This window comes from Anthonomus grandis, chromosome 13, assembly GCF_022605725.1.
Source record: "Anthonomus grandis grandis chromosome 13, icAntGran1.3, whole genome shotgun sequence".
NCBI classification, from domain to species: Eukaryota; Metazoa; Arthropoda; class Insecta; order Coleoptera; family Curculionidae; genus Anthonomus; species Anthonomus grandis.
This window is the reverse complement of record NC_065558.1, coordinates 7,193,737-7,205,762: the sequence shown is the minus strand read 5'-3', so window position 1 is coordinate 7,205,762 and position 12,026 is coordinate 7,193,737. Positions and strand designations below refer to the sequence as shown.

At 34.1% G+C, this 12,026-nt stretch overlaps 1 protein-coding gene across 1 annotated transcript in view; it reads left to right on the top strand.

The window, feature by feature from the left end:
• The first annotated feature begins 3,028 nt into the window (after positions 1-3,028).
• LOC126743660 (junctophilin-1) overlaps positions 3,029-12,026 on the top strand; it is a 72,229-nt gene continuing 63,231 nt past the window's right edge. Inside the window, exon 1 of the mRNA XM_050450863.1 lies at positions 3,029-3,573. Within this exon, the coding sequence (XP_050306820.1) occupies positions 3,314-3,573 (260 nt within the window). The 5' untranslated portion in view covers positions 3,029-3,313. The remainder of the gene's footprint in view (positions 3,574-12,026) is intronic.

The following is a 12,026-nucleotide window of genomic DNA, read 5'->3' as shown; positions in this document are numbered from 1 at the left end:
CATCCATTATATAAAAAGGAAATATCAAAATATTTGTCGCAGAATAGATTTAAGCTGCTTTTACGTATGTTTCATTTGGCAAATAATGAAGATTGTCCTCCCAATGACCGGCTTCATAAAATTCAATGCCTAGTTGATATGCTGAACAAGAATGCTTGTTTCTGCATTATTCCAAAAGAGTCTTTTTGCATCGATGAAACCATGATACCTTTCCGAGGTAAATTATCCTTTTGACAGTATATAAAAGGAAAACGACATAAGTTCGGCATTAAAGTTCATAAAGTATGTCTAGATGGCTTAAGACTGAAAGTATATTGTGATAAAGAGAAAATAAATGGACAATCGGTTGCGGAATCTATTGTTATGGAAATGTTGCAACCATTGTTTGATAGTGACCGGACCCTTTTTGCAGACAATTGGTACACCTCTATTCCTCTTGCGGAAAAGTTGCAAAATAGATCAACTCATCTAGTTGGAACGATTCGTAAAAACAGAAGAAACCTACCAAAGTCTGTAGTTGATGCAAAATTAAAAAAAGGGGAAATTGTTGCAAAACAAAATAAAAATAAAGTTGTTGTTATGAAGTGGCATGACAAGAGGGACGTGCTCTTCTTATCCACAAAACCTACAGATGAACTAAAGGAAGTACACCATAGAGAGGGTTCTAGGATCAAACCTTCTGCAATAATCGACTATAATAAGGCCAAATCATTTGTTGATATGTCAGACCAAATGTCAGCTTATTCAAATTCTCTTAGAAAGTCAATTAAATGGTACAGAAAATTGGCCTTTGAATTTATCACAGGTACCTCAGTCGTAAATGCCTTAAATCTGTACAATAAAATTACCGAGAAAAAAAAATCAATAACGACTTTCAAAAGAAAATCTTGCCATGCAACTTTTGGAAACGGCAGTACTGCCAATCCCAATGAATCCCTCAAAAGAGCACAAAGTTTCCGAAAAGACAGATAACGAGAAAAAGCTAAAAAGAGATAGGTGCAGATTTTGCTACGAAAAAAACTCACAAGAACAGGGGCGTAATTATGCTGTAAAAAATACCAAAAGAGTTTCCTACGTATGTCTAGGTTGTGACGAAAATATTTTTATTTGTATGGACTGTTTTTTCCAAAAACATGAAGTTCTGTGTCCACTGGTGGTACACATGGCGCTGAATAAAAATTGACTGTGTCCATATATGATTCACATGGCAGTTAACGTGTTAAAAAAATTTACCTTTTAATGCAGTTAAAATACTATGAGATATATTCAGTCGGAATTATTATCAGAATGAAAATTATTGGTCCTTATTTCTTTGATGGCACATTAACCGGTAATGTTTTTTTGCATTTTTTAACAAATTCCTTGCCTATTTTATTGGAAGATTTGACATTGGAAGTAAGACGGACCATGTCTTTCCAATTGGACGGGTATCCAGCACATTTTTCCCGTTTGGTGCGGCATCATTTAAATAATTAGATTCAAGAGCGCTGGCCTTGGCCGGCCAGGTCACCCGATTTAACATGCCTAGACTTTTACTTATGGGGTCGTTTAAAAGATATTGTGTACCAAACTTCACCTACAACAAGACAGAATATGGAAAACAGAATCCGTGGTGCAATAAATGAAATATCAGCTGCTGAAATCGAAACAGCAGTACTTGTACAGCAAAGTGAGCCGGCGCTCTTTCATGCAGAAGGTAAATAATCATCAAGAATGCCTGCCCATACGTTGACAGACCAACGATTCTGATGTTTTCTTGGAAAAATTACATAAGGATTTTCTTCGTCCCAAACATGGCTATTCCTACTATTAAAAATACCGTCTCTTGTGAAAGAGGCTTCATCTGTCCAAAAAACATATCGTAAAAAATTTGGTTGTGAAATGATGTGATCCAGAAGACATCGACAAAATTGAACTCTAGGATGATAGTCGGCTGCAGTCATACCTTAAACTTTCTGGAAGTGGTAAGAATGGAGTTGTTGCTCGTGTAGTACCCGCCAGACAGAAGCGTTACTCGTATTCATATTATTAGCGATGTCACGTGCGCTATTTGATGGTTCATCGGCAACTCGCTGAAGCACCTCTTCTTCAACTTCGACCGTTCTTACGGTTCGAGCAATACCAGTATCATGCATCTTGGTCTTAAACATGCCTGTCTCAGCGAGCCGCCGATGAACCGCAATAAACTTTTTGTATCCAGGATGCTGTCGTTCGGGATAACGTTCATGATACAACCGCGATGCTGCTCGTGCATTGAAGTTTGTTGCTCCGTATGCCAAATGCATATCCGCCAATTCTTGATTGGTAAAGTTTTCCATTAGCAATAAATGTTTAAAAATTGAAAGCTATAAAATTTCTAAACATGACATTGAGAATTCACATTGATAAGCGTTGATTTTAAACAATTGTTGTTATGGTATCATGTACAAAAGGTAAAAATAAATGCAGCAGATCCTATTTAGGTTATTAATGTTTTTTATAAATTTTAACGCGTCTTAGGGTAGTCCGTAGTGGCGTAGTGACGCATTTCTAGACATGGGTTCCTATACTCAAATGGATTCTTCTGTTGCAGTAAACAAACCCCAGAAGTTTGATCCCATAGTTCTGAAACACCCTGTATAAAGTTTAGTTTTAAAAGGCATTTTTTATGTATATTAAAATCGAAAATAAAAAGAAAGTACGGTAGTATGTTTTATTGTAAAAGTAGTGTGTTTTATTTATTAAAAAGATAGATATAATATAGTAAAATAATAAAACAGGTTTTACAATAAAATTAAAAATTCTTTGAAAATTTTCATAGGTTAAAAATTTAAATTTTAAGAAATAAATTCTTTTTTCAAAATTGACCTTAGCAGAAAGTAAAAACTATTATAGCTTATTCACGATAGTTCCCAACGAATACTACATATCCTCAGTCCCTCATAACCGTAAAATACAACTCCCGGAAAATCCCTCGTATCCCAGATCGAGAAACCTAAAAGTCGACGCCTGCGTCGCTCGGCTTCACCCTCCGTTCGTCATCGCGACGCTTCGTCGTCGTCGTCGACGCCGCCGTCGGGCATCCCGGACGGAGGAGCGTCTATCAGTACCGCGCCGATCCGCGCCGCACCTATACGACCCCCAAAATCCCCTTAAAACATCTTTTGGCCGCGACTATGCCGAGATGACATTCTTTCCCGTATTATTACTACCACGAACTAGAGGATCAGACTCGATTTCTAATAGCAAGACTACCTCCGAGTGTGACGACGATGTATCAGTGTGTAACAAATTAATATTGTATTAATTAAAAAGAAAAAAAAATTATAAAAAGATGCAACAACAAGCGAGTGAAAGCGGTGGGGTCCCGCCGGGGGGTAGCCCGGCCGCTACGGGGGCTACGGGCACGGCCGCAGCCCGAAGTCACGTGAACGGGGGCCGTTTCGATTTCGACGACGGGGGCACGTATTGTGGGGGCTGGGAGGACGGGAAGGCCCACGGACACGGAGTTTGTACCGGCCCTAAGGGCCAGGGGGCCTACAGTGGCTCCTGGCACTACGGTTTTGAGGTTTCAGGAGTCTATACTTGGCCAAGGTAATACTAGATGGCGGACAACCAAACTGTCTGAGTGTGTGTGTGTTATAACGTGTATCTATCTATCTGTGCCCGGGAATAATCTTTTTTTTCCTAATCCCTCTCTCTCTCACTCTCTGTGTGTGTGTGTGTGTCTGAATAAGACTGCACTGGCATATGGCGCCCCTCGCGATTGCCGAGCCATGTTATTTTTGAGGCTCCTTGATGTAATAATGTATGTGAGTGTGTATGGTGGCTCGCCTGCGCAGTATTGATACGATTACAATTATTTGCACACGGTCGTGATACGACAAATGAAGCTTTTTTAAAATAATATGCGGGATATATGGCAAAATTTGATACTATAATAAACTAAAAAAACACTTTTTTTAAGTGATATGCATACTTCAATCACCAAACAGATTTTTATCACTAACCAATTTTAACATCATGTCTTTCACTAACTATGTGAGTATCTTAGGTAGATGATTAAAACTAAAATAAAACCTGTTACAAATGTCCTATGGACATCTAAATTCTCTTTTAGAAAATATAAAGGTCCAACGGGCATCCATTAATTTATTCAGAAAATCTATTGGATGACTATATCCTGATATAAATGTCACAAAACTAGACAGCTAAAGGACCATTGAATAAAATTGTCTACTGGACAAATGCAAAAGGATATATTTATACATTTTCACAAATTTGCTTAAGATAATGTATCTAAAATTAAAGAAAAAATGTAATTGTCCTAAAAGGCTCTTCAGACGCCCTTTAACAAAAGAGTTAAGGGTACTGCTTGAGCCGGAAACTAAGTTTTAAACTAATATTTAGCTTGTAAGCTCTTACTTTCTAACCTAACTTAACTTAAATTTTATAATACTTCAAATTTTAAGTGCCTAGAATTCCAGAATACAAAAAAATCATTCCAATAGGAAAATATACAGGGTGTTCATTTGAAAACTTCCCACCACGGATTTATCGAAAACCACTGTTTAAATAAAAAAACGCCGAGATACGTCAAAAGGTTTGTCAAGAGGGACCACTTTCTAACCTAAAATTACTTCACCCCCTTTCACCCACTGCCCCCCAGGGTCAACCCCTTAAAAATTTTAAATGGCAGGGGGTATCGAGTAATAGCTTGTTTAAAAGGTCTTTGTTGTTTGATTTTTTTAAATCGGTCGATTCGTTTTCGAGAAAATTAGAAAAATCTTTGTTTATCTTAATTTGTTCAGATAGAAAACAAAAATATGAAAATATCAGTTTTTATTTTATAAGTGTTCAAAATGTTGCCCGTTTTTGGCCAAACAATGATATAGGCGATGTTCAAATTCCTGACGGACATTTTCAAAAACATGTTGTGGGATATCATGGCAGCTGTCGATGATGCGTTGACGAAGTTCATCCAAACTTTCAGGTTGGGGAGTAAACACAATAGATTTCAAATGACCCCATAGAAAAAACTCTAACGACGTTATATCACGAGATCTAGCAGGCCATTCTATAGGCCCCCTTCGCCCTATCCATTTATCTGGAAACTCGTCCTCTAGCCATTGCCGAACGGGAAGAACATATTGAGGAGGAGCGCCGTCTTGCTGGAAATTTCAGCCTCATCAAGTATAGTGTTTCCATCATCATGGATTTGGTTTTCAATGGATTCAGTGATAAGCGGATTAATGGTACTTTCCAACATATCGAAATAAATGTCTCCATTTAAATTTCCGTTAATAAATAATAGGCCAATCACTTTATTTCCTAAAATGCCTGCCCATACATTAAGTTTTGGAGTGTACTGGGTATGCCCTTCTACAAATGCATGAGGATTTCCAAGTAGGTATGACATTTTAAATTTTTATAATTGATGTAACTAAGGAAGAACCAAGTAACGTTTGCGGTAATAAATTTATAGCTTTGGCAGCAGTATGTGAAAAAGATCTTTTAAAGATTTCTTTTCGATGCCTAGGAATAGAAACTTTATGATTATAACGCACAGGACGACCGCGCACATCTACCCTAAATTCAAGCTTCTTGAATAAATAATCAGGTGTTTTAGTTTTAAGAATTTTAAAACAAAAAACATTTGTGTGCAGCTTTCGATGATTCTACATATTTAGCCACTTTGCTCTGCGTAAAAAAGGTGTAATATGTTCATGCCTACGGATTCCATAAATTAGACGTAAACATGAACTTTTCAAATACATCTTGCTTCAAAATTATTAAGACATGGCCCGTAAACAACGTCATAATAGTTAAATTTTATGTCCTTTTGCAGAAGATGGCTACACCTCCATATCAATCATCCCTATTTACTCAAGCGTAATCTTATCATGTAAATATAGGATCTATAGTTTCTCTTGAGCAAGGTTTCCTTTAGTACTCTGTCGGCATGTTATATTGCAGAAATTCATTCAAATTATTCTGCAATATTGTTACAACATTACAGTAACATTGCATTTAAAATATAACATAGCAAATGCAATATTGCACATACATTGCAAAGTTAATAATGCACATATAAAGTAATTGTAATATTGTTGCAATATTTCATTTTAATTTATATTTTAATATTTCATCTGCAATATTTCTTATATATTGTTAACTTTATTTGCACCTATGTTGCACCTGCAATACTTTTGTAATGTTTAATAACCGTCACAAATGCGATATATATCACTGAAATTCGATGTGTAATATTGCAGCCATATTGCTTATGTAAGATATTTAATGATTGATTAAATAACTGATGAATTTCCCAGGTATCTGCTAAATTTTGCAAAAAATGTTTATTAAATAGGTTTCAATAAAATATAATACTAATAATCCAAATATATAGGTAGTACAATTATTTATTATTATCCAGGTGTGTAAATATACATATATATTCAACAAAAAACGCAATTACTTTATCACACAATTTACAAACTTCATTCCTAAACTAATTGATAATATTCTTATTGGCACTCATACAACAGAAGAAAATCAGAAGATTTTAAACTACCAAGTTTGTATAAACTATGTAAAACTTCCAATTATTTGCCAATTAGAAAATTTTTATCTTCTTTACATGCAAAATTTACAATAGTATCATCATACATAAGAACACAATTGTTTTTTTCATCCATAATACTAACAACATATCCATCTTTTTCCACAACCTGATATTGCCTTGATAATTTTTCTCCTCGAGGTAAAATTAATCCTAGTTCGTGACCCTTAGTTAGAATAATATTTTTCTCTTTTTTAAATGGCATTTTCTCAAATTTATCGGTTTCAGTAATTTTGCGATGAGTTTATTGAAGTGGGCGTTCTCCTTTCTTAACCAATCTTACAAGAGTACCTATGCAATTCCTAAATAGGCACCAAAGTTGTCGATGTTTCCCTGTTTATATATCCTTTAACTTATTCATTACCTTTCATAAATATAAGAATGGAATACTAATTTTGTTATATTTTATAAATATAAAATTAATATAAAATTTAGCAGCAATATAAATGAAAGATATAAATAATATTACGTGAGTATTACTACAATACAGCACATACCCCATGAAATATTGCTATAATGTTTCAGCAATGTTGCGCATGTAATATTGCAGATGTAATATTCCTGCAATATGTCTGCAATTTAATTTGCCGACAGGGTATAATTATGTATATGTAAAAAAGCTTATTTATGCTTCAAAATACTTTATTAGTTATACGTAAAAGATACAAAAAAAAAATTATTATAATAAATTTTCGTACTCCCTTTCATGACTCCCATTATTCTCTAAACTTTTATAAAATCGTTTTCTGGTAAATATATTCCTCACTTTTCTAAGTTCACTTTCACTTGGCTCCTCAAAACAGGTAACTCGCGTAACTTTTCTTTACTATCCACTGGTGTTGCGTACATCCTTTTTTTATATACCTCCACAAATAAAAATCGAAGGGTGTCAGATTTGGCGATCTCGCCGGCCAATCCCATGGTCCCATACCCCTAAAGCATCTATCATCAAACATGTCGTACAGTTCTCTTGCTACACGATCTTCACTCGTTGAATCTTGTAAAGATGTAATTATTCTAAGCTAAATTTTCTATAGAAATTCAAATTTTTTTCTAAAAATGAAAAACCTAAAAGTTGGCTATTTAAATGTGCATTTTTTAGCAACGGCTGCACATGGTTACATGCTCGAAAAAAATGCTTCTTTTTTTTCAAAAAAATTATTTAAAAAAACCCAGTTTAACAAAAAATATAAATGCCTGAGAATCTTTAATAGATCCAAAAAATTACCTCAAACAATCACAAATACGAAAGAAATACCTCAAAATATCCAGATTTACCGAAAACTTATCCTACTTAACCCAGGAATTTTAGTAGTGGCCAGGTGCAATTTTTTGGCTACAGCTGTCATATTTTACCGCTGATTGTGACAGTCCTCTTTTAGTCGATCTCGATTATTTTCAAGTCATTTCCTTTTTCCAGGAAATTAAACTCTTTTTCACCAAGTCTGTCAAAGTTTGACAGGCGAATTTAACATTTCTCTCAAAACATCATGTTCACTAAATCATATAAAACATTAAACAAAAATGTTGGTATCTGAGAGACTATGTTCACCATATTTTTAATTCCAAACATGTACCATTTAGTAGGGGTTAAGAAAAAAACACAACTTGAAATATTAAACAATTTACATATTTTTCTTTCTAAAACATTTAAAATACATTTTCTATCACTGCGAAAAAAAACTATTCAAAAGCTCAGTCAACTGTTTTAAGGTCATGAAGGTCATATCCTTACCTAGAGTCAAAACCGGAATAAACCCTACTTGTGGAGCTAGTACGGGTGGTACCGCTGGAGATGCTGTAGTTGAAGGAGGTTCTACTTCTGGAGCAACAGTCGTTATTGGAACAACAGGCGGTTCTGGATGAGGTGAAATAGGTGCTGAATCAGTTGCCGGAGGAGCAACTGTTGTTATTGGTAGACAAGGCGGTCTTGGTGTATTTTCATCCTTCTCATCGCTTTTAACATAATCAGGATCATCTTCCAGAGACTCTTTGTCGTCTATATCGGGCAGAGCAGCCATCGTTGGTATATTATCAAAGTCGATGTCTACCGGGTCGGGCGTGTCCAAGGATTGAGCAGGTGTTGTTATGGGAGGAACCAAAGGTGGCAGAGTATTTGAATATACATTTGATGGTGGAGTTAGATCTCCAGGCGCTTCAGTTGCTTGAGGTTCTGGAACCGGAGGTAGTAGAGTTGTTGAGGGTGCATTCGGTGGTGGAGGTAGAGCTATAGGTGCTTGAGTTGTTTGAGGTAATGGAACCGGAGGCCCAACAGTCGTCGAAGGTGGCAGAGTTGTAGAGGATACACTGCACGGTGGTTGAACTAGAGGCGATTGAGTTGGAGGTGCTGATGGATCTATTTGCGGTAGACAAACCGGATTCTTTTGGTTATGGACCAATTGCGTCAGGACTTCCAATAAATGGCCCAGGAGGCACGACTGGTCGGTGGGTTTTAAGCCAATCCTTTGGTGCAGCCTGTCTGTAGACGGAGCCGCTAGGGCGATATTTACGAGACAAACGAATTGAATGATTCGAAGCATCGTGTCGAATAAAACTGTATCTATTGTTGAAATTCGCGTGGTTTTATATGGTAGGAAATTGAGTTGTTTTTCTATTTAGGTTCCTTGACACTGGTTTGTTTAATTTTATGGTATGTTTAAGGAAACAGATGTAGGAAGCTTACGGAAATACCCAAATATTTTGGTTAATGTTTTATTATGCAAAATATGTGGTCGTGTAAGGTTTTGATGAGTTGCAAATTTTAATTAGATGTGTGTAAACTGTTAAAAAATTGAATTGGACAAGGGCTCACTTAAAGAGTCTTGGAGAGGTCTTTTTTGTTCCATTTCACCGATTTTCCAGGATATCCATTTACGTAAATTGGCTTTAAGAAGAAATGAACGTGATAAAATTAATTTTCTATTACCTCTTGTCGTGCATAATATCGTGACATGAGTTCATTAAAAAAACACAATTAATTTAATAGAGGTTTTAGTTAACCTTATGGGAATTTAACCTGTTGTAAACCTCAAATTTCCTAGGGGAAACGTGGTTTTTAATGTATGAGGGTATATTCATTAAAGTATATATGAACAGAGTGTTTCGGCTTTGTTTTTTTTTCTTTTTCCATGTTATTAATTGATCAGATTTTACTGGTTTTCTTTAGCATAGCTCCAAGCCTCACCTTTATTCGTTAAGAAAGTAATTATTGAACATAACAATGTACAGGACACTATTTCCATAAAGTACAAAATTCATTAAAATATTGGAATTTTCATTTGTCCTCTAAAATGTAAAAGTAAACATTTCTTTTTTAGAAAACAGCCACGAATTACAATTTTTATTTTCTTTTTTACAAAAACAATCAACTTTTAACATAGGGTTTTAATGTACACAAATTTTAAGGGATTTTGAATTAGGAATTAAAAAAAAAATAAGTGCATAAACGTCTTTTCAAAAAATGTGTTTTTATCAATATTATATTTTCCATTGTTTCATTCAAAATTGTATGTAAAAAATAAAGATTTTTGGGTATTTACCTTAATTTGCAGTTACATTTTTCCTTATTAATTTTGTATCTCAACTGATTTAAGAAAATGTATAAAACTCTGTTATGGTAATTTTAAAAAAAAATCCTTAGGTACTACTACACATTGTTCTTATGTAAATTATATACTGCTGTGAAAATTGAAATGTTTTAATCATTTAATACTTTTTAATATTTTTTTACTAACGTTTTTTACAAATGTTCAATTTTTTACTAAAGATTTCAGTAAATAACGAATAGATCTGTGAAATCATAACTGAGATAACAAAATTACTACATCAAAGTGAAAAACAGAAATATTTTTTTTCTAATTATTTAGGTATATAAATTAATAAAATCACTGCCAGGGTAATTGAAGACACAAGTGCATAAAGGATCTATGTAATTTTTTTTTTAATCGAGTTTCTACGTTAAATAGGGTTGATTTAAACTCAAAACTTAAATTAAAGTATGATTTGACTTAAAAATGTTTTAGCAACAAATATACTAGGGCATAAAAGATTTATATACCAAATAATATTCTATTACAAAAATGCATAAAGGATCTATGTGATCAATGTGGTACATAGATCTTTTATGTCTGATGCAAAATGTTTTGTGTTGACATTTCATTTTACATAGATCCCTGAAGTTAGGGTATGTTTTTGTTTATACCATCCTTTTTCATTTCCATTTCACTTATTTTTTCCTGCTGTGCGTATTGCTGTTGTGAATGTAGTGAAATAAGTTGTGAACATGTCGGCAAGAAGTAGACGTCTAGTTAACTTAGGTCAAAAACAGTTTGAAGATATGTTAAATCCATATAATTTATCTTTGTTGAAAAAATATGTGTTTTATTCACAATTTGAGGTAAAAATCTTACCGGTGGCCTTAAAAATGCCTAAAGGAATGTATTTATTATTTAAATTATTTTAGAACAATCCGATAAGAATACACAAGGCTTATCAAGTAGGAGCGAAACGAGGAAAACTGAAAATGTGCCAAATTTTGATTTGCAAGAACAAGAAAATAAGAAACATGAGATGATTATTGCAGATGGTATGTTTTTTTTTTAAATACTTACCTTAACACAAAAATACCTTGGGCGGTCGGTTTATTAGAAGCGAGTCCATTGTGGTTCGGAACCCACGTAAAACTGTAGGTCCATGAGGAAAAAAAATAGTTAAAACGTTAATTTATTACGTTAAAATTAAAAAAAACAAAAATAAAACATCAGAGCCTAGGTATGAGTGTTGTTTTATATGATACCTATATCTAAAGTGATAATAAACTTAAAAAGCTTTATGTTTGTAGTGGTCGAAGAAGTTTTACCAACACAAAATAAAACTCCACCTATAGTATCAGGAACATCTAATATGACAAACGTACAGAGATTATATCTCCACCAGAAGTACAAGATATATTATTTAACAGTAAATTTTTAATTTAAAATGCAATTTAGGTCATAGCATAAATTCTAAATAGCTAAAAAATTTAGATTCTCTTTCCGGAGAAGAAGCATTTTCTACAGAAGATACTTCGGACGACTATAATCCCGACAGTACCGAATCAAGTGAAAGTTTTGAAGATGAGGATGAAAGTGAAAGTTACCCTAAAACCTTACTACATGTTACAGCAGAAGATTCTGACAACTATCAAGAAAGGCAAGACAGTATTTTGGAGTCTAGGGTAAACAAAGCCAAGAGGAAGGTATTTGATTTGCCAGAAAAAAAATCAAGAATCAGAAAGCGTCGTCCTGAAACATCCCGAATTAGGATCTTTATGCAAAAAGCAAATTGTAAAAAAAAAATTGTGAAAATCAATTTGACAAGGATGATTGGGTAAAAATATTTAAAAAATTTTACTCATTAGATCAAAATGCGAAAAGCTCACTACTTT